Below are 24,056 nucleotides of genomic sequence, written 5' to 3' on the forward strand. Positions count from 1 at the left end.
AAGGCAGTGGAATAGCTTATGGAGAGGCCAAGGAAGTCATCAGAGATGGGATATAAGGCAGAAGATTTACTCAGAAATGCTTATGGAGGAGATCTGGCGGTGATGGGCTTGACAGATGCTTTGCCAGAAAGACCAGAGGCAACAGGCTGGACAGGTGCACCTCTATTTTACATGGGGCTTCCTCTACTTTGCCAGAAAAATAGCACCTCCTATCTCTCACAAGACTTTGTCCAGGGACATCCTCTGGGACAAGCACTGCCCTCTCACAGTACTGTGATCTTCACTGGTGAACACAGGGGGAGGGATTTTTATAAGTTAGGCTACCGAAGCAGTGACATTATTAATTGGCTTAGTTTGCACTATTCCTTGTATTCCCAGCATCCCAAGGAGCAGCTGTCCTGGTGTGCAACAAAGCAGCTTTCTACAGATAACACTAACTTTCCCTAATTCCCCTCATACATAAAAGAAAGCCAGTGGACACTGGAAATGTTTACCTGGACATTCTGGCCAGAACTTGCTCTTATTGTTCCCTTGACTAGGCTTTTTGGGAATGGAAAGGGAAATATAGGGACATGATGTCCTCTTTTTCCTCTAAGGATAACACACCAATAAATAATTGTCCTGACTCTGTATTCATTTTCTAGGACTGCTACAACCAAGAACCACAAATTGGTGGTTAAAAAAAAACAAACAGAAATGTATGCTTTCATAGTTCTGGAGGCCATATGTTCAAGGCCATATGTCAGCAGACCAGGCTCCTTCTGAATATTTGAGAGAAGGTCCTTCTTTGGTGTGACCAGCTTCTGGTAGCCCATGGCAGCATTTGGCTTGTGGCAGCATCACTCCAATCTCTATCCCCACTTCATATGGTTGTCTTCTTTCTGTATGTGCATGTGTCCAAAATTCCCTCTTCTTACAGATTTCCTTAGGGTCTGCTTTAACCCAGTATGACCCATCTTAACCCGTTTATATCTGCAAAGACCCTATTTCCATATAAGGTCACATTTGCCACTATCATGGATTGGGATTTCAACACATCATTTTTGTGAGATACAATTCAATTCATTAACAGTATGCTCTCTGCCCCCACCCCCAAATCAGGTACCCTTCCCATATACAGAAAATATCCCCCCATCCTAATATCCCCCAAAGTTTCAACAATTTCATCATCAACTGTTAAGTCCAAAATCTCACCATCAAATCATTTAAATCACTTATAGGAGAGGGGTAGTCTGTGATTTATCCTGGGGAAAAATATTCCTCCATCAGTAAAACCTATGAAATCAGACCAGTTATCTTCTTTCCCAATATAATGATGGTCTAGGTATAGAATAGATATTCTCATTTCAAAAGGTAAAAAGAGGAAGGAGAAAGAGCTTGCAGGTTCCAAGGTAGCCCAAAACCGTAGAAAAATTCCATTAGGCCTTTTCACTATTCAACTTCTAAAGATATTTTTTTCAGTACTGCGGATTGAACCTAACCAGGACCTTGCACTCTAACACTGAGCTATCTCCCCATCCCTAGTTTCAAAGGTTTCTTAATGATTTATGCAAGAGAAAAAAAAAGTTACTGGTTGTGGACACCAGCTACAGGGGTAGAGGAACGGGAGAGGGGTAAGTTTATTAAGAGAGTAGGTTAAAGGGAAACTTGTCCCTCAGACCTGTAGTGGACACTTGTTTAGACAAGTCCCTTCTATTTCCCCATCTTCCAGTAAAGGCACCCTACTGTCCGTATCCTAATGTGGAAAAGTCTTTCAGATGGTGTAAACTCTACACTGCTGGTTGGACATGGGATACAGGACTGGTTAAACAGAATAGCACCTCCTGACCATGGTAACAGTTGCAAGATGGCACTTGATCTGATCAGAACCAATGACGTTTCAATCTGCAACTTAGCTGGGTTTGCTAACCACAGACGTGCTCTTCTTTAGTTGAAATTAGATGGGGGAGGTTGAAGGCTTGAAACTCCTGGCAGTTTCTTACTAATCTGTAGAGCCTAAGAATGAAGCCAAACAGCTAGACATAATCTAGTTGCTGTGGTTTAAATGGGTTGCTCAAATTTTTTGTGTTGGAAACTTTATCTCCATATTCATATGTTGATGGTATTTAGAGGAGGGGCCTTTGAGAGTTGATTGGAATTATTATGAGGTCATGAGGGTGGGGTCCCTATGATGGTATTAGTGGCTTTCTAAGAAGAGGAAGAGAGACCTGAACTGGCACTCTTGCTCTTCCTTGCCATGTGATGCTCTCCACCATGTTATGGTACAGCAAAAAGGCTCTCCCAAGATGCTGGTGCCATGCTCCATGGATGTTCCAGTCTTTGGAACTGTAAGACATAAACCTCTTTATTTATAAATGACTGGTCTCAGGTAGTCACTTATAAGCAACAGAATATGTAGTAAGAGATCAGTTCTAATGGCATTGTTTGGGCCTCTAAATCCAGTTGTGCCTAAAGGCAGAGCCATCCTTGGGCTATTTTGTTCGGTGAGCCAACAAATTTTCTTTGCTTAAACCAATTTCATGCAGGTGTTGTCATTTCTATCACTTTCCTCTAAAAAAATTTTAAGTGGTCCCTATTCCAAGGATAGGGGAAGCATGATCATAGTGGGAAAAGCCCAAGACTGAGAGTTGATATATATGAATTGCTGATTCAGCCAGGATAAGGGATTTGAATTAGATGAGCTATTTAGCTTTTCTGTGCCCCTGATTTTTATTGAGCAATGAAAGCCAAACTGAAAAAAATTCACAGGGTCCCAATTAATTCTGCAATTAATTACATATACTTAAGTCAACTTGATATACTTTTCTATACTGAGAATTTAAACTGTATGTAATTATAAATTTTGCCTAAGCAAAAAAAGACTATTGGCAACCTTTGAGTTTGAAAGAATAATTCTTGGCATGAGTTTTTTTAGTACTTTACATGATCTTACTATAAGCACTGCTCCTCAGACCAAAAATATGACTTTTTGGATGATGTTTCACCAGGGTTTCCAGGTGGTGACAGTTAATTATGCACATAACATTCACAATTAATGTGTTGATTGTAACTTGTGTGTGGTTCTAGGGTAGCTTCTAATCTCTGGGGTAAATACTTAAGCTTGGTCTTTTGCTTTTCGGTCATGAGAAGAGCAGTGTTGCTCCACCAAGTACTCCCACCATGACACCCTGTCTTACCACAGCATAAAAACTATGGGTCTGCCTAGTCAAGGACTGGAACCTCAAAAACTATGAGCCAAAATAAAATTTTCTCCTTGTGTTAAAACAAAAGGACTCAAGTTTAGTGCATTGTTTAAGCTATGGAATTTTCTACACCACAACATGGGACATGCCATTTGACAGAATGTGCCATTTGAAATTGGGATTGTCCTAGAAACCACAGGATTTACAGGTGTTCTATCTGTATTCAACCATCAACACAGTATAGGTGGTATGTTTGTTCCCTAGGGACGTAGGATTTTTCTGAATTATCACTATAAGCAAGCTGCACTGCTGTAGATAAAATATTTTAAAATTACAGTTGGCCTTACATATCTGTGGGTGCTACAACCCCAGATAAAACAAACCACAGATCAAAAATATTTGGAAAAACAATTTAGTCTGCAGTAAACATGTACAGTTTTTTTTGTTATGATTCCTTAGACAATACAGTATAACTATTTTCATAACATATACATTGTATTAGGTATCTTTAGTAATCTAGACATGATTTAAACTCTATAAGGGGATGTATGTAGATTTTATGCATATCCTATGCCATTTTATATAAAGGACTGGAGCATCCTCAGAGTTTGGTATCTGCAGGGGGGTCTTGGAACTGATGTCTCATGGATAACAAGATATGAATGTATTTGGTGACTATGCAAATAATAGAAATAATGTCTTTTATAATTTTTTTTTGTTTTTTCTTTTATTTATATTTCCTGTGGAACAGAAGGAGGATAAGGTAAGGCAAGTGCAGACAGAGTGTGAAATTTAAGTAGGCACTGCTCTCAGTCCTAGTCTAGCATGTGCATGGCCCCTAGAGTGGATGCCTCCTTAAATTCCCACAAGACACCTCTTATTGCAGAATGATTAACTATATAGTCATTTTTTGAGCATGAATGTCCTTATTTTTTGGCAGCTTTGCATTTTTTCAGTTGCAACAATCCAGGCCTTTTTTCCCCAGTACAAATTCTGGTTTTGCTATGGTCCTAACGGTAGGAATACTTGCACCAACTCTCATCTAACTTAGGAACAAAATTTACAGACTGACATATGCATAAAGGAAAAAAAAACCTTTATGACTAGCACATAGGAAAGATGTTCTTATGAAATTCTTTTTTTGTGGGACAAATATAGAAGACATGATGTAAAACATGCTTTAAAGGACTTCAAAAGATAAAGTAGACTTGGGGGAGTCTAATCTGTCATTTGCAATTATTTTTCACTGGTTGTCTGTGAATCTGGAACGCAGTTTTAACTAACTCTGTCAGGCTGTCTGAGACACAAGACACCTTGTTAACTTAGCACCAGTCATTATCCACTGAGGGAGCATGTAAGCTTAAGTGTTTACATTATAAATGGTGGGTACCCTTGCATAAAACCCATCCTGGGCTAAGGAGGCTGTCAGATCTGAAACACATTTTTCACTAAGATGATAAAATAAACATTTTTGACTAATATATTCTCTTTCTTTCTTTTAAATGATACATTTGCCATCATTTTGTAAGGGGCTGGTTGCTCTACAGGACATAAGAGCCGGCTGCCACAAGGAAACATGAGCCACTAAGAACCGATCAACTACTGATAATCTGATATTGATCAACATGGAGTTAGAAATTTGGGGATTTTTAAATAACTTTAAATCTTTGATTTAAAAAAGTAGAAAATGAAATCACAACTGAGCATATATAAACAATGAAATAAAGAATTTATAATTTTTTAGGAATTCTATAGGGATGGTCTTTTAAACCCAATTTCAGTTGTTATTTATCATCCCCATCATTATTAATTGGGATTTTTCTTCCTACCAGGATAAAGTGAAAATTCCATTTTGAGGGGCTGGGGATGTAGCTTAAGTAGTAGTGCGCTCACCAGGTATGCGCAAGGCATTGGGTTCTATCCTCAACACCACATAAAAAATAAAATAAATTAAAGATATTGTGTCCACCTAAAACTAAAAAAAATAAATAAATATTAAAAAAAATAAAATTGATTTTGAACCAAAATTTTGAGGGGGGAAGGGTGAGAAGTTGTCTACAGATTGTATGCACTTGGCTTTCACTCTGGCTTTCTGGAACTTTGGAGAAGTTTTCTGGACTGCTCAAAGCCAACAGATAATGTGAAAATGAGCAGAGCTTTACCCTAGGACAAAATATTCAGGATGAGATAAAGCTCTGAAGGTACTTCAGTGAAGAACTTTTTTAAAAAAAATGTGACAGTAAGCCAGGTATTGTGGTGCACACTGTAATCCCAGAGATTATGGATGCTGACCCAGAGGATGGAAAGTTTGATTCTTTCATTAGTTCACAGAAGACTCAATGCCCTCCCCATTTAGACACTGATTTATAGGAATCAGGCAGTATCTGGCTCCTGCATAAAGCTGCTGACTCATTCAGATGAGAAGCGGACAAGCTTGTCTTAGCAGGCTCTCCCTGCAGTCTACTTTCCTGGGTAATCTTCTCATCCCACTCCCAAATCCACCAAGCTTTACTTCTGTAGAAGGGTCAATTCTCAAAGGGCTGGTCTTGGGTTGATTCCTCATTCTGCACCCTATTCCACTGAGACCAGAGAGGCAGGTCTGTCTCTGGGCACTGTGATTCAGGGCTTGTCCAGGCACATCTGAGACCTCCTTTTGGTAGGCCAGGCCTCCTTTTCACAGCCCCCTTTCTAACCACTGATTCCCCACCACTATCCATATTAGTTTCTCAAGGTTAAAAACACTTCCCTGTTAAACCCCCTTCGTTTCCTCCCTACCTACCCCTGTAAAGTAGACAATGAACCTAATACACACGTTCTTTTCTGCAGATGGGAACACAGAAGCTTAATAAGGTTAAGCTTTGGTCCTGGACAAGAACTTGGACCCTGAATCCAAATCTAGTGTGACTGCCATTCGTTTAGAGGGGGCTAGGGCTGTCTGAAGAGTTTCTCATGTTTTCCCAAACTAGCACCATCATTCTTCCATTTCAATTCCTAAGATCAGAATTTCCTATAGCCTTCCATCCCACAGCCCCACCTCTTTTCCTTTCTGTATAGTTGCTTGAAATTTTGGGAGATTCTAATTGATATTGTAATTCATTATAATTTTACGAGTCAAAATAGATTAGTCACGAATAGTTAATTCACTCAATTGCACACAATAACACGTGTAGTCTTAAACCATCTGTGAGAATGGATTCAAGATTGGCCAGACTGATTCGACTGCGTGCTATCTCTTGTGGATTCTTCCACAGGTTTTGGCAGTGAGTCATCCTGGAGAAGTAATCAAGAACTCACCTTGCTGCGACCTGTGTATTCCCTTCTTGCTCCTGGAAAAATTCAAATTTGTAAAGATTCTTCCCGCCTGGTTCAAGTCACCTAAGGCGGGATAAGTCCTATCTGTTCCTTACTTCAGACACACGGGGGCGCACGACCGCAGCGGCTGCGGAGAAGGTAGCGGGGCGACGCTCTTGCGAGGACGTACTCACGTCCTGAAGGCCTTTCGCCCTGATCCGGAAGCTAGGGCGTCGCTTGGTGCGGCTTGGGCCGCTGCCTTGGAAACGAGGAGTAGTGCGCTCCCCACTGGAGCTGCGGCGCCCTAGCTACGGCCCTGGTCTGGGGGAAGAGGTTACTAAGAGTGCACGATGCTGTGTGCCCAAAGACTGGGCAGCCTAGCAGCCGGACTAGCGGCCCTGCGGCCGGGGCGAGCCGCTCGGGGCAGTCTCGGAGCCGGGATTCAGGCTCGAAGGGTCAGCACCAGCTGGTCCCCGGTGGGCGCCGCATTCAATGTCAAACCGCAGGGCCGCCGCCTGGACTTGTTCAGGGAGCGCCGGGTGAGCGGCGTGGGAGGGGGCTCCCCAAGTCCGCACGACCAGCAGCGTTCCGGACTAGGTCATTTGGGTCTTGGAGGAACTGGATAGCAAAACGTTGCACTGTGGGGTGTCTTTTGCCCTCTTGGTAACCTTGCTTGCTACCTCTTTGAGGGTCCTATTTAAAGGAGGATTGGCGGGGCAGTCTTTAGTGGCCCCTCCCTAACTTGTGGGGTCCTGGAGCTGCGTCTGCGTGAGCAGCCTGTTACCAATGAATTTAAAATAGTTGGTTCTGGCGGTAGCAGTGAATTTGGTCTGCTGGTCCCGCCCTCTCCCCATACTCAGCCCCACCCCTGCTAAAGTTTGTTTTTGCTTCTAACCTACAGTAGTGCCTTATGAGGCTTTGCCCTGTAAGTTCACAGGTGATATCAGGTTGCCGTTTTTTGCAGGGTCACACTTGTTTTCGGCCGCGTAAATTGTAATCCCATTGACCCCTAACTTCCATTACCCATTCATTTATCATTTCAAAGCTGTGTTCTTATATATATATATTCTTTTAAAACACAGAACTCCTTTGAGACGAGCCTGATTTCTAGAGTTCTGTGGTTAGAGTTGATCACATTGATTTACCCTAGGAAGTCATTAAACTGGGTGGTTTTGGTTCTTATTTCTGTCTCCATTCTGCCTATCATGGTGTCTGACATTCAGCAGGTACTCCTGAATGAATGAATAAATGAATGAACGAACAAACCAATAAACGAATGAAAAGTCAAAGAAAGTCAAGCTTGAAAAGGACTTGTTTGATTCCTGTTTTACTTTGCATGTATAGATTTTGTTCATTTAGATTAAGGATCAGTTTTGTTTTTGCCTTTCAAAATTTCTTCGTTGTACTATTGCCTTCCTTATAAATAGGAATCTAGGATATGTTTGCAGTGAACTTACTTGTATGTTTGTTTCTATCTTGTCCCCTTCATTAACTTTAAAATTCTTTTTGCATGATATTTCATATGGGTACATAATGTTGGTATTAGTTGGTTTGAGGAGAACTACCTATAATTACTGAATAGAAAGATGGAATGATAAGCTTCGTTTTGAATGGATAATATATATAGCTAGTTTTAGCTTTTTTTCTTTTGTGCGTTATGTACTGATAACATATTTTCTTTTGCCTCAAAAAAAAGTTTGTGTAGTTTTTATGATTACCTTGTCAGGTATTCCAAGATTTAGAATTCTTGAGAGCAATCTGGAAGATTGTGCAGGAAAGCTTATTCTTTAATCAAATTAGATCACTGTAAATAATTAAATTTTTTTTGTTCCCATTCTACTCTGCCTCCAAATGTATTTTATTCGTTTTCTTCAATTTTTTTCATATTCTTGAAGAGAGTTTAACAACTTCATTCATCTCTTTTTGTGCAGACAGTGGGCTTTATCAGACTTGTAACTTTTACAGTTGGTGTTTCCAAAAAATCTCCATGATATTAATCTATAAAGTTAAGCATCTGCTCCATTTGCTTGTTTCCTTCACTGAGTTCCCCTATGTGTTAGACATGCTATTGGGCATCTCATTAAAAAAATGAAGGTCAGAGTTCCTGTCTCTAGGAGCTCATCTTCTCAGAAGAGAAGACTTTCAGATATATAAATTGCAGTAAATTGGAAAAAATGTGGACTTTGCAGATGTAAAGAACAGGTACAAGTTCTGGCTTTCCCACCATTAATGAGTGGTCTCAGCATGTTTTTGCTAACCTAAAACATATTTGGGTATCTAAAAGGATAGTCATACTTCCTGCTCTAGGATTATGTGATTTAGATGAGAGACATAAAGTACATGGCACACTTCATGACATGTAATTGATGCATACTAACTGTTTTTTTCCCCTCCCTTCCTGAGAGTGTTAACTAGAATGTTTGAACTGGTATAAGAGAGTGGTCGTTCCCAATAGATTAGTGATTTTTGTCTTTTTAAAATACTGAAATGTCTTTGGAAAGTATAAATTTTGCTGCCAGTTTTAGTTTGTGATTTAGTTTAATGTGTTCATTAAGTTTTTCTGAATATTTACGTGCTTTATAATTAATTCATCCTCCCTATTTTATAATTGTAGAATAATTGATATTCTGTACTGAGACCTTACTCTATGCTAGGCATGATCATAAATACTTTACATATACTTTGTAATTCAGCATCCATATGCCTATTGTGAGAATAGGTACTGTCATCCTCATTGTACCTGATGAAGACATTGAAGTCTAGGATAAGAAATAACTTGGTCAAAGTTACAAGCTAATAATGATTATCACTAACATCAGGTAAGTGCTTTCAGTGTGCCAGGCACTGTTATAGTATTGTTTACAAGTATTATTTTGTTTAATTGTCCTGATTTGAAGCTACAGTGGTGACAGAACTGAATTGAACCCATATCATTCTATTTTTGTTTTTTATGAAAATTGAAGAAAAGTTAAATACTTAACATCTTCAGTCTAATCTTTGTGGAGTGACACAGGTAATGTGATGTGATAGCCACAGTGACAGGTATCATGATATACCAATGAAAACCAGGATTCCCTTCATGAAAAATGTATTTTTAGTTAATAAAAACCAATCATAACTTTGGTTTAAACTATACTTATTGTTTGGATTTAAGGGTCTTTTTGGAGTTCCTGAGCTCAGTGCACCAGAGGGGTTTTATATTGCACAAGAAGAAGCCTTGAGAAAGACAGAGTTGCTGGTGGAGCGCGCATGTTCTACCCCCCCTGGGCCCCAGACCGTGCTCATCTTTGACGAGCTCTCTGATGCTTTGTGTAGAGTGGCTGACTTGGTAAGACACTTTGTCTAAGACTTGAGACTATCTCTTTTTCAAATGATTAACATTTAAATAAAGTTTGTCCTTTGTTTTTTTAAGATTAATATTAGACTGAGCTTAAAAATGCCTGAAATTATTTGACCTCTGTTGGGTATAAGTTATGTTGAAGTATGACAATGGGAATGGGGAAAATATATAGGAAAGGTGATATTTATAACTAATATACATATGTAATAAAATATTCATGTAATATGTAATAAAAGAATGATTACTAATACAGCAAAGATTTTTTTTTTTAACAAAGGTCCCTTATTCATGAAAGCTTGTATCAAAATTCTAATGGAATCTTTTTTTGTACATTTATAACATAAGTCCCCTTTTTCATAAGAGGAATAAAAATTTTTTATAAACCTTTCAGTATTGCCTTTTCTGATGTCAAACCAATTATTTTTAATTACATTTTAAAATTGAAATAGAATTACAACTAGATCTTTTCATCAACTGAGAAACCCAGTGCTGAGAAAAGTGTGATTTTCTCTCAGCCCCAAAACGTCAGATCTTGCTTAGTGAAGGTGATTAGTGGTACACATAATCTAAATTTATGATCATTCATGATTCAGTCTATGTGATATTTAACTATATACCTCTTTCCTCACATTCACTCAATGCTGAGCTGAATACTATACTGTGAATACAGTTATGAACACAACAGACACAATCTCTGGCTAAATGGAGCTTATATTCTGGTGTTTCCTTGTTTTTAGATCTTACTAGGTAGACAGTAGGCCCAGGTGATAGCTTTACCTGGATAGCTTTACCTCTCAGCATATCTCCACCCACCCCTCATCCTTACCGATGGCAACCCCTAATCTGTTCTCCATCCCATTTCTAGAATGGCATGTAAATGGAACCCAGTATACCTTTTGAGACTATCTTCTTTCACTCAGCATACTTCCTCATTTTTTGGTTATTTTTCTTTTTTAGAAAATTTCTTTCCTCCTCTACATTTGAATTGAGCAGTAACACATTTCAGATGATTATACACCACTATAATAGTCATAGTTTTAAGAAAATTGATAAATTATCATATTTTAAAGGATCTTCCTCAGGAATGAAATTTGGGGCTCTGAGTAGTCAGTTCTCAGTTCAGTTATCCTGGGTTTTCTTCATCTCCCTCGGGTACATGCATAGGACATGTTTCTTTGATGCTGGAGAAGCTGTGGAGATGCACTGCCAGAGGAGCCTTATCCATCTAATTGTTTCATTGAAATCTGAAAAGGAAAATGTATGTTATAGATTTTACTTATATATATCGTCAAAGGTTGGCTTTGGTAGTCAGAATCCTGGAATTCACTGTTTATTTTTTGTCATAGTCTCCATCTTAATTAAGCCGTGTTCTAGAATTTTACTCTACATTTTTGTTTTTGCTTTTTACTAAAAGATTTTGAAATTTCTGCCCTATATCTTGTCCTGTCTTGAATTTAAAAAAAAATATTTGTAATGTATAATAGTACCTCATTTTAAAAACTTTTAAAATCTAGAACATGATTTATATGCATAAATCTTAGTCAAATAATTCAAAGACTGTTTTTCCTTTTTAAATTTTTAAGATGTTACTACTTATATGATCAATATCATTGTAGTAAGGCAATAGTTTTATAAATTCTCAGCAAATGGTCATTTTGTTATTCTTTTTTTAAAACAGTTTTTATGTAATAGAATTCTTTTCCTCAACACCGTTATAAATAGACTTTTAAAATGTGTGCTAGAGTTTTGATTTTTAATATTGTAACTTCTGCAACATGTAGATTTTTAATTTATAAAATATGTTGTAAATTTTACATAGCTTATTTTTCAAGTGCTTTAGTATAAAATATTATTTTATTGTTCCCTGTTGTTACAAAAGATGTATCAAACTATGGATTTAAATGTTTCTGCATTAAAAGTTATTTGATAATAAAATTAGGAAATTTTACTTTGTGGTGATTTTATTTCATGTTAGAGCCATGCTTGTCATTTTGGAGAATAAAGAAAGTATGTAATATTTTGTAGTTTCCCTGCATTTCATTTTCTATTGCAATGACTGTAGTTATCATGAAAACTCAAATCTAGTTTTACATAATTTCATTTTTTTAAAAAAATTTGTGCTCATTTTAACTCTAGTGATTAACATATAGCAGCAGTTGTCATTGCATGCCATATTAAATGGGGTCAGGAATTCATATTTTACTAAAAGAGCTATAAAGAGAATGTGTCTTTGTTTTCTGCACAAAGACTAGAATGTGGTTGTTGGTTTTAAGATTATACTATGTGTTGAATATTTTAAAAAGCACCTCTCAGTTATTCTCTGGGGCCAGGTTAACACATGAGAACCATATTGCAAACAGTTTTAGTTACAAAGTTTTAGCATATTTGAAACCAGGGTCTGTTCTTTTGAACTATAGGATTAGGAAGAATTTGTTTGGTGTTCATTTGAGAGAAAAACTTCACTAAAATCAAGTTCATGGAAATATTTTCTTTGGAATGAAACAAACTTGGTTCCAAGGAATAACAGAATTAATAAATGTCTAGAAAGAAGCTGCTTTGCCATTCTAGTTGAGGGAAAATTCAGTAATGGAAATGCACAGGTTGAGCCAAATGGCACATTTTGAAACAGGTTTTCATTTTCACTCTCAGATCTTGGAGCCAGGGATCTGTCACATTCGCTTTTGGTTTTGTCTTTTTTCCTTTATTAGGCTGATTTTGTGAAAATTGCACACCCTGAGCCAGCATTCAGAGAGGCTGCGGAAGAAACCTGTAGAAGTATTGGCACCATGGTAGAAAAGTATGTGCTGTCTTCTCCACTCCAGTGCTGGGAGATAGGGTTTCATGGATTTGCGCTTCAGGCAATTTTGTGCATAGTGCTTGTCTGGGTTCTACGGGGTGGGAAGTGATGTGTGAGTATGTGACCACTGGGCAACTGTCCAGAAGGTTGGAGAAAGGGAGGGCTCTGGGAGCAGGTTCACCTCCCAGCCAGTGACTTTGGCTAGTTACTTATCTCCCCTCAGTTCCTTTCCTTTTCTGTAAATGGGATAATGAAGTCAATCCTTCCTTTTAGGCTTGCTGTGAGGATTGGATAAGATAAATGTAAGTGCTTATAAGGTGTCAGGTACATAGCAAACACCCAGTAACTTTCATCATCATTATTGTTTATGTTAAATAAGGGCATTTTAGTATCTTAGTGGCAAATTGGAGTTCCTAGATTATCACATGATTAAATTGCTGTTGCATAAATGGCTAGGGGCCATAGGGTGAGAAGCCAAAATTACATATACACAGTGCCCTTGCAGTCCTGTTGAATTGGGATTAGGAGGGCCTTAAGGGGACTATAAAACTTTGTGGGAGGGCTGAGGCAGGCTGAAAGCTGAGGCTATGATGAAGTGAGTTTTTAAAAAGTGATTTTGAGGTAAATTGAAATGTTTTTAAGCCATTTATGAGCACTCTAAAGTGCTTGTTAAAATAACTTAAATGTGGACAGTGCTATATTCCAAAGCACTTAGGTGCAAGATACCATGTCAGATGTGTATAAAGCTAAGCTTGCCTGACATGAATTTACTTAGGACAGGAAAACAGGGCCCAGGCAACATTGTTAAGACTGTTTCATAAAGCAAAAATTGGGGGTTGGGGTACTTTCTCCATTGAGATGAAAGTTGGATGGTAGACTCTTTCCTCCTGAGCTTTGGCTAAGAGCAGGCTGGCTACATGGGCAGTGGTTTATTAGTATGAGTAGTGTACTTAGGTACACACATGATCTCACTTAATCCTTACAATAACCTAAGATCTAAATAATTTGCCCAAGGTCACATACCAGTAGTAGGGACTGATCTGCATCTGGATGTGGCAGTAAAGCTTAGGTCCTATGCTTTCCTTTCCAGTATAGGTCTGCCACTCCCACCCAGGTGAATACAGGAAGTTTAGGTTCAGAGTGCTGAGTTCAGGACTGGAAAACCTGTCCATTAAGCCTCCTGCCAATCCTTACTCCTTTCCTCTTATTAAAAAAGAGATAGGCATGGGTATTTCTCTCCTTGCTTCTTTTCTATGCTTTTTGGGCCTAACTACTGACTATGGATTTGAACTTACTCTTTTATATTGTAGGACAGTGAATACCTTTGACATTTTACCTAACAGACTGCCTGCTTCTATACTATATAGTTCTGTTACTAATAAGGCTATTCCTGGTCCAAATAAAGGAAAGGGGGGGGGACTAAATCTACCCCCAACTTTTAACCTCTGGGAATGGATATGTTACAATCTCATATGGTTTCTTTTTTTATATAGAGAGTAAAAAATAAGATTTAAGAAAATCAGTGATTTTTTTTTCATTTTTAATTTTTTCTAGGTTGAACACAAATGTGGAATTATATCAGAGTTTGCAGAAATTACTATCTGATAAAAAGCTTGTGGATTCCCTTGATGTAGAAACCAGGTACTCATTCCTTTGTATTTGTTATGACTGTGACTCTAGTGGTAAAGCTGAGAGTTTTCCCCTTTGGAGTATCCTCTGCACACATAGCTCCCTGCAATGTTCCTCCCCATATATCTCCATGACTCCTGCAGTTTTTGTAAGACTCTACTCAAATGATAGATCCTCTTCCCACCAGGTCAGGCCCCATTCTCTTATCTTGCTTTATTTTTCTTCAATGCCCTAGTAATTTCCATCAGCATCTTATCCATTTGTTTATTTATCATCATTTTACCTCACTAAATTTGGTTCACTGAGGCAACATGTAGTAGGTATTTCACCAATGAATGAATGAACTATAAACATTTGATAATTATGCTTACCTTTATGCTTAAAGTTCCATAATTGATACCATTGGAAGATATTAGCAAATTGATTTATTTACTGTGGATATCAATATCTTTGAAATGATTTGCTTTTTGGTTCATTAAATTACTTTATTAGCTAGATGCATGGCATCTGCCTGTAATCTCAGCTACTAGGGAGGCTGAGGCAGGAGGATCACAAGTTTGAAGCCACTGTGGGCAGCTTAGTGAGATCCTGTCTCAATAGAAAAAAGAGGATATAGCTCAGTGGTAGTGTGCCACTGGGTTCAATCATCAAAAAAAAAAAAAGAATACAGATTAATAAATATGAATCAAAAAGTCAAATTTCTAAGTCAATACATAAGAATATTTGATATATGACCTTGGATATCTCAGTTTTTTGGTCACATTTGTTTATAAAATAAGTATAATATGGTTTGTCATTTATTTGCTCATATTTGGATCATAATGTACAGATTTTTGTTTTTCACCTTATTTGGATCTGCTTATCTTTTTTTTTTTTTTTTTTTTTTAATGGGACACTTATTTCCTTTGGCTCCAAATTTTTCTTTCTCCTGCTTCTTTCTTCTTGTCTCTCTATATGTGGCTATGATTCCCAGCTGAAGCCCTATTCCACAGGGACCAGTTGGTAATGGAATCTTGCTACTCCGTGCAGAGTGTGAGTACTATGCAGTATGAGTAGCAAAATGAGCTCAGCGTTTGGTGGCTTATTTTCATCTGACTGGCAGGTATGCCGGTACCCTGACCTTGTTTTACTTCATTGATCCTGGTAGCTCCATATACTAGTAAAGTTAGCTGTGTTGTCAGAATATTTGGTTTCATTATAATTTTAGGCTTCAGCATTATATTTGCCTTCATTAGTAAAACAAGTAAAAGTTGAATACCTATTAATGGTGCCAGATTTATACTTTATAAAGTAACAATGAAGAATATTAAAAATAAGATTATTCAATCTGATTTTTTTAAAAAAATATTTTTTAGATGTTGATGGACCTTTATTTTATTCATTTATTTATATGTAGTGCTGAGAATTGAACCCAGTGCCTCACACATGCTAGGCAGGCATTCTACCACTGAGCCCCAGCCCCAGCCCCTTCAATCTGATTTTTACTGAGGTGTCAATCAGTTTAATTGCAGACTATCAGACCGTCTTACATGCAAAGGACTTTTACTTATAGGATATATTCTATATTTCTAGATGTTACTAAAAAATGCTGATAGGAACTTTCAAATAACAAAATGACAAATACATTGGGAAGAATAAGCTACATGGAATATCAGTATAAAAAGGAAAAGCTTTGAAAGTGGGAGAAGGCTAGAATTTGAAGTAATAATTAATGAAATATCATGACACTTGCACATCAATCAGATGTGTTAGCTGGCAACCAGAAAGAACTACATCCTAGTTTTTATGTATTGTAAAGTATAAGTATAATGGCTAAAACAGAGATTTATTGATTTAATAAAGTATCTTGTCATGATAAGTTAATGTATAGAAAAAATTATTCGAATTGAGTAGTTCATTATCTTACTAGATCCATTCCATGAAATATTAATTCTATCAGATATTCAGAACTTTTCTTAGAAGGGTTTTCTTGGTCCATAAGTTTGAGAATCTGACATTTGTTTCCCCATTGGAGAATTTTAATACTTTAGAGTCTCTGAGAACCCAACCACAAAGAAACCTGTTTAACTTGGGACTTTCCAAAACCACATAGTCTGTATGCAAAAAACATAGAAAACTCACTTTCCAGACAATATAATGGAGGGAAAACCCCAGCCACAATAGCAACAAAAGCTATAATTTACTTTGGAATTAACTCCCAAGGTCTGTGCAGAACCTGAACCTGGCATGGGTGCTTGTGCATGGACCCCTCCTTGTTCCCCAGTATGAGAAACAACTGGGAGAAATGTTCTTAGATAAGAAGGAAGAAAGTTTAATATTGTTCTCTACTGACCTGTAAGTTTAGTGCTCTTGTTTCTATATCTAAAAGAGACTTCATTGTTTTTGTTACTTAAATTATTTTGAAGTCTTAGAGAATAAATATGAAAGCATAGGTAAAAAAAATTACTTAGAAGAGCATTATACATAAGCAAGTCAATAGTCTATTAGATCAATGAAAAGCAAAATTTCAGACACGTGTAAGACTATATTTGGTATATGATAGAGGTGCCATTGCATATTAGTGTGAAAAACTTGGTTTTCAGTAAATGAATAAGCATTTTGGGGAGGAACAGTAGATTGATTAAAGATTAAATATTTTTAGAAGAAATCACAAAAGCATTGTTAATCCTGGGATGTGGAAGATCTTTCTTGGTATGATATGGAAGAGAGAAGACTGATGGATTTAATTACATAAAAATTGCAGATTTGGTGTGGCAGAACTGCATTTAAAGTTAAAATACACAATGAGACAAATGTTACTTACATGACAAAGGGTTAATTGCATTTAATTATGTTGAGACCTTACAAATTACTTGGTGATAAAAAGCAAGAAAGCCAGCCGTCTTATAGAAAAATGAGCAAAAAATTCTTTTTAGACTTTCATTTCACAAAATAAGGGATAGCAACACATGGTAAAAAATGTCTAGAGCATGGAGATGTAGCTGTGGGATTAGACTGTCAGAGTCGGGTATTGACTCAGTAGTTCTCTAAGCCTTAGTTTTATCCTTCCTTGGACAGGAATAAAAAAGCATGTCATAAGATTACAATGAAGTTTAAACGAAATAATTCACGTAAGTGCTGTGTTCAGTACATGGCATCCAAAAAATGGGATCTGCCATCATTGAAGAAAGGCAGAATAAAGCAAAAAGCCCATCAGTCAACAAAGTTGAAACAGAATAAGAATAGTGATGTTAATGGGTTGAGGTACAAGGGTTCCCTCTCTAGTTAAATGTAAACTGATAAGTCTTTAGGAAGGACAATATGGTAATATATGTCAATGTGTGTATTTTTTGATCAGTTTAATTTCTTGGAATTTATCCTAAGGAAACAAACAAGGCTAAAGACACGTACTTAGCAGGAGTGGGAAAAATGGGAACTATTTTTAGTCCATAGAACAAAACACAAATTTTTAAAGTCATCTTTTTGAAGAATGTTTAATATAGGGAGATCTATTCATGTTTGTGATGTGTTTTTAAAGTTTTTTATTAATACATTAAAATTATACATAATAGTGGGATTCACTGTGACGTGTCCATTCATGCACATAACATAATTTTGTTAATTTTAATTCCCCAGGATCTCCTGTTTCCCTAACCTGCTACCTCCCCCTTATCTCCTTCCTCTAGTCTCCTGACATTCTTTATATTTTCATGAGATCCCACCCCCTTTTTTCTTTATTTTCTCCTCTAGCTTCCACATATGAGAGAAAACATATGACCCTTGACTCTCTAAGTCTGGCTTATTTTGCTTGACCCTCTCAAGTTCTGTTCATTTTCCTGCAAATGACATAATTTCATTCTTTGTGATATAATTTTACAAGAAAAAGACAAATACAAACACGCGCACACGCGCGCGCGCGCGCGTGTGTGTGTGTGTGTGTGTGTGTATGGGTCTCAATTATTCTAAATAAATAATATAGCATATTGAAAGTAGATTGAGGCAAGGATATGGCTTAGCAGCAAAGTGCTTGCCTTTTATTTGCAAAGCCTTGGGTTTGATCCCCAGTTCCAAAAGAAAGCAGATTGGATGGAAGTACAAGAGTTTTAATAGTGGTTATCATTGGCGGGATTAATGCTTTTAGTACATAATTTCTCATACATTTCTATAATAAAGTAATGTATAATAGAGTAAATTTATCTGATCAATTCCCATTACCAGTTTATCAGCCCTGATATCTTTCTTCTCTCTTATTAAAACAGAAAATTTATTGTATAGTCTTGAATTTCTATAATATGGGACTCTTGTATCTTAAATTATTGTTGCTTAAAGTTAATAAATTCAGGTTATATTGTCCTAGAAAAAACCAACAGAAAATTACTTAGAGAGGGCTAGGTTCTTAGGTGGACTGTTTAGAAAGAGAGAGGAAGGTGGGCTTGAGTGAAGCACTCTTACATTATTTAAGAAAGAATATAAGTGACTACATTATTAGTTTTCAGAATTTCAGAGGAACTTTAATTCTGATTATTTAAAATATCTCAGACACATTAATCAGGAAGATAAATATATCTCTTTTGAGGCAGCCAAAAGAGTATATCAAATATTTAGCTGGCCTATCTCCAGAAAAAAAGCATTAAAAAATATATTGTTGACAGAAATAGGCATTACAATTGAAATCAGTTCCAAACAAAAAGCAGGATTAGAAAGAAAGAAAACAGTTTTCCTCAGCCAAGAAACTTGGCTTCCGGCATAGCATCAAAGAATTGAACATTCAAAGTAGCTGCTACTATTTGGAAGAAAAACCGAAAATCTCATGCGAAGGGCCTTTGAAAAATCATCCAAGTATAAACTGTTTTATGTTTTTAATTTTGGGGATTTGGATGAAGTTGAAATAAATAAGTAATTATGATGGTGACTTTAACAGGTTTGCACTGAATAAGGGAATAAGCTCTTACATGACAAGCTAATGATACTTATCAGTCAGCTAGATGTTTTTTCTGACTTCTGAGATATTAAGCTCCTTGTTTAAAACAGATAAATTATGTGTGTGCTTGTATGTGTGTTGAAACAACTTTTGGCAATAGGTTTTAAAAGGGTTGATTCAACGATGACAATAACAACAAAAAACCCACTGATTTTTGCTAATAAATTTTATTAATGATTATAACCTTGACTCTTTTATATTAGGCGAGTGGCTGAACTATTTATGTTTGATTTTGAAATCAGCGGGATCCATCTAGATGAAGAAAAGGTAAATCTTTCCTCTGTATTTGATACCTCTTGTTTTACTAGCATTTATAGTTGACATCTTTGTTTCAGAGTGCTTATTTAGTGCTTGAATATTTATATTACAGAAACGCTCAGGTCAGCGGGGCTGGGGTTGTGGCTCAATGGTAGAGTGCTTGCTTTGCACGAGTGAGGCTCTGGGTTCGATCCTCAGCACCACATAAATAAATAAATATTTTTAAAAATGCTCAGGTCATTGTTATGGAATTCTCCCATAGGCTGTGTTTGAATGTAGTGCTCTCTGGAAGCTGGGCTATCACAATTAAAAATGGCTTGAGACAGTTGGGATGCTTGAGATGTCATGGAATTAGGGTAAGATGCGCAGTATCAGAAAAGATCAGCAAGCAAATAGGCTAAATCATTGACAGTCGAAAGTACAGGAGATTTCCTTAAGTGCCTTTATTCACATTGCCCATGTTTTTGACAGATCCACACACTTTTGTTCTGGCAGCAGTAAGTGTAGGTCACAGTGTTTACACTGGGATGAAGGGCTTGATACATTGTCCAGACCTCTTGTTTTACAGATGTGGAAACAGGACAAAGTGATTTGTTCAAGTTCTTATCCTTAGTTCCCAGGACTTCTCTTCCTGGCCACTGCTCTTTCTAGAATATGACATCCTAAGAAACTGAGTGCTGCATTTTTTTTCTTTAAAGGTAACAATGTTTTTCCAAATAAATATAGTATAATTAAACCATTTACTTAAGAACAGATTAGTTTATCAGGATGTCTTTGAAAGTAAATGGCAGTCTTGAGGATATACCACTAGCCCTCCATATTCATGGGTTCCACATCTGGATTTAACTAACTACAGATGGGAAATATTCAGAAAAATAATTTCATCTATACTGACATGTATAGACTTTTTTTGTCACTAGCCTCCCCCCCCAAAAATTCAGTGTGTAACTACTTAACATGGCATTTACATTGTATTAGGTGACAGAGATGGTTTAAAGTAAATGGAAAAATATACATAAGTTCTATGCAAATACAATAATACCATTTTATATAACGGTCTTGAGCATCTGTGGACTTCGGTATCGGTGGAGGAAAGGGGAGTATCTTGGAACCTTCCCTTGTGGATGCTGAGGGATGATTGTATATAATATACAATAAATTCTGTCATTTTGATAGGCACTGGGTTTGAATGTTAGTGGGTCCACACACATGTCTGGTGTTTTTATGTAGCTTCAAGGACTTTGCACCTGACTCTTGGTCTGACCCTGAGCTGGGATGTGCTTTCCCATGAGGTCACAGGTCAATGGGTTCTATAAATTCATAAAGTAAACACCTTTGCCCCTCTCCAGACCAGTTATTTATTAGTACTTTTCTATACTAGTGATATATACCATATTCTCTGACTCACTTGGAAGAAAGTTTCAGAGGCAGTTTGCATTTTTTCCCGTTCTAGTACTCTCATATCTTAATTAGTAACCAAGTCAAATTACCTTGACTAGATAATTGCACTGGCCTACAAAGGCTTTGTCTTCCTAATTGTCATTATAATTTATATCACCTGAGCTTTGCTATATTAAAGCATATGTTTCACATCATATCTTCCTGATAACTTTGAGAATGGTACCATTATTTCCGTTTTATTGATAAAAAACTGGTGAACCTAGAGTTTGTGGGAGGCTATTATGTAAAGTCATACAGACTCCTGTAGGCATGCTGTTGCTCTGTCTAATCTACATCTGAACATTAAGAATCTTTTTCTTAAAGCATCAATTTGTTAGATTCTCCCACCAAGAACCTCTCAGTGCTTTCCTTTGTTTAGTGCTCCATTGCAGCTCATCACACCTGTCTTCCGTCTGTGTGTTTGTGTGGTGTGGGGTATGTCCTCCTCCTTGCCAGGTTTGCCTGGCTAAAATCCCCTGGACATTCATCTTCAGGACATATGGTCTGTGTATCAGTTCCCCAGGTGGAATTTTGTATTCATCTTAACTCATTTTACTTGCTTCACTCATATGGCATGTATCCTTATTGCATATAGGCATTTATCTGCCTTTTATTGAAGTTGTTACTATTGCATCACTTATCTCTAAGGCTTATCAAAGACTGAGAGCATACATCATGATTTTTAATGTGTAACAATTTTAGACTTAGTGAAATATCAAATCACTGAGTCATGAATCATTATAATGCTAGCTAACACTAATTGAATTTGATATCTTCAAAAGGAATATCACTAGTAGAGATCTTTATGGATAATTATAATATTTTATATAATCTTTATAAAAATGCTTTCTGTAACTTGTTGACAAATCATATGTGTTCTGTTTGAGCAATATAAACATTGCTGCTTTATCTAACATGTGTCCTTATGGTATATTACTCTTTCCTAGTAACTAATTCCCTGGGGAACCCATCAGCATTAGAGATGTAAGAAAAATAAATCTGCTAAATTTTGTTACAACTTCCATGTTTGTTCTCAAAGGTACCCCACAAGGATAGGGTATAAGGAACACGTTACATGTTTTAGAAGAGAGAGCATGAAGTAAACCCACCAACATAATCTACAAATATAAAGGCCTATATTCTTTTTTTTTTTTGAATCTGAAACTTTATTTTTGAAATTTTTACTGATTATATGAAAATTTTACAAAATTTATTTTTCACTGAATGATTTATTTAATTATATACAGTAAAATTCATAAATGTAATATATATAACGGAATAAATTAAGATAAATCCACCCTCCCATGTAACGAATACCCCAGTCAAGACAAACCTAGGACATTGCCCTTTGGTTCATGGTTCAAAGGACTTGGTTCCCTTTCAGTGTCTTCTATCCAAACCCCTTATCCTCACCTCCCTGTACCCCACATTCAGAAAATCCAGGCAACAACTACTCTGATTTTTAATACTATATACTAATTTTACCTGTTCTTTACCTTCATGTAAATGGGATAATGTGGTGTTTTGTGTCTGGCTTCTTGTACTGATGGGTTTCAATAGTTCATTATTTATTACTTGGAGTAGTATGTCATTGTAGGAGTGTGCCATAATGTGTTTATTCATTCTCCTACTGAACACTTGGATTATTTTAAGTTTGGGGCTATTGTTAACATTCTTGGGCTAACCTCTTGACAGTTGTTTTTAATTTCAAAATATGTACATTTGGAAAGATCTACCCCCTTAGCTGCAGATTCATACTCTAGGTTCTTAGGTTTTGTTTTGTAATTTGAGGATTGAACTGGGGTCTTATGTATGTCAGGTGTTGTGGTTTAGATGTGAGGTGTACCCCAAAAGCTCACATTTGAGTCAATGCAAGAAAGTTTAGAGATGACATGACTGGGTTATGAGTCTTAACCTAATCAGTGCATTAATCCCCTGATAGGGATTAACTGGGTGGTAAATGTAGGCAGGTAGGGTGTAAGGCCTATATTCTTTACAGACTTTTTTTTTCTTTCTTTCTTTGAGATGGGGATCTCATTGTGTTACCTAGGCTGCCCTCCCACTCCTGGGCTCAAGTGATCCTCCTGCTTTAGCCTCCCAAGTAGCTAAGACTTTAGATGTTCACCTCTGAACCTGACAGTTTTGTTTAAATTTTATTTTAAGACCTCATGAATATAGTAAAGTGAATGTAAGTGTATTTTTTACAGTTATTTAATAACAAGTTCATAGAATTTTTAGAGATTTCAAAGTATTGCGTATTTAATTGCCACAGAACAAAGAAATGGTATGTCTAGCAGATTGTTGAAATCAGAACATGAACTCAGTGTTTATTTTTCCTTTTACTAGGTGATACAAATATTTGAAATTATTAATTTTATCACATTTTAGTATTTTTATAGTGAAAGCTTTGGGGAAAATTTTTGAACTACAATGTAGTTTCTAGACATCGTTTGTCTTTTTAGTTATTCTACTAGTTACCATTAGGTGGTGATACATGGCCATACCAGAAACAAAAACAGGCAAAGAAATCTGAGCCAAAAAGCCATTGGATCTCTGAAAACTTATGTTTCTCACAAAGTTTTGAATTTTCTATATTGAAAACTTTGGGTTATTATTACAGAGTTAATTTTTTCAGCTTTTTATCAAACATACATCTGCATCTTAAGTATTTAACTTTTTAAACAATTAGTACTGCTTAATCACTTTTGAAGGTATAAAGTATTTACCTTAGAATCTATTAATAGCTATTAGAAGATTAATAGATTTTAGAATCTATTAATAGCTATTGCCCCCTTCCTAGAAATATTTGCAGATAATGGACCTGAAGCCCCCTCATGAGCCTAGTTTAGAAGCCCATCTGGTTCTCTAGTTACAAATAACTGGAACTCCATACCTTGTCCTCTAGTGGACCTGACTAATTATGTGAACTGTAGTTTATCTTTCATCTGAAAACATTTGTGGCAACTCCTTCAATAATGCACATTTCCTCAGGAGATTGTGTTTCATAAAGCTGTGGCTGCAAGATAAAACTTCTATGGTTCTGTTGGTACCATCCACATCCTCACCACTGACAGTCTGAGGGCCTGGCAGGTACAGGGACCATGTGCCATGTGCTGGGTGCATTTGCACAGAGTAGAGGACGCTGCCCGGCTGTGTGAG

At 36.7% G+C, this 24,056-nt stretch overlaps 1 protein-coding gene across 1 annotated transcript in view; it reads left to right on the top strand.

Annotated features, from left to right (window-relative positions):
• The first annotated feature begins 6,667 nt into the window (after positions 1 to 6,667).
• Positions 6,668 to 24,056, top strand: part of LOC107153258 (mitochondrial intermediate peptidase) — a 138,650-nt gene continuing 121,261 nt past the window's right edge. Inside the window, exons 1-5 of the mRNA XM_048801243.1 lie at positions 6,668 to 7,012; positions 9,628 to 9,801; positions 12,522 to 12,610; positions 14,165 to 14,251; positions 19,403 to 19,466. Coding sequence (XP_048657200.1) covers positions 6,824 to 7,012; positions 9,628 to 9,801; positions 12,522 to 12,610; positions 14,165 to 14,251; positions 19,403 to 19,466 — 603 coding nt within the window. The 5' untranslated portion in view covers positions 6,668 to 6,823. The remainder of the gene's footprint in view (positions 7,013 to 9,627; positions 9,802 to 12,521; positions 12,611 to 14,164; positions 14,252 to 19,402; positions 19,467 to 24,056) is intronic.

Source organism: Marmota marmota, unplaced genomic scaffold (assembly GCF_001458135.2).
Source record: "Marmota marmota marmota unplaced genomic scaffold, marMar, whole genome shotgun sequence".
In the NCBI taxonomy this organism is placed as follows: Eukaryota; Metazoa; Chordata; class Mammalia; order Rodentia; family Sciuridae; genus Marmota; species Marmota marmota.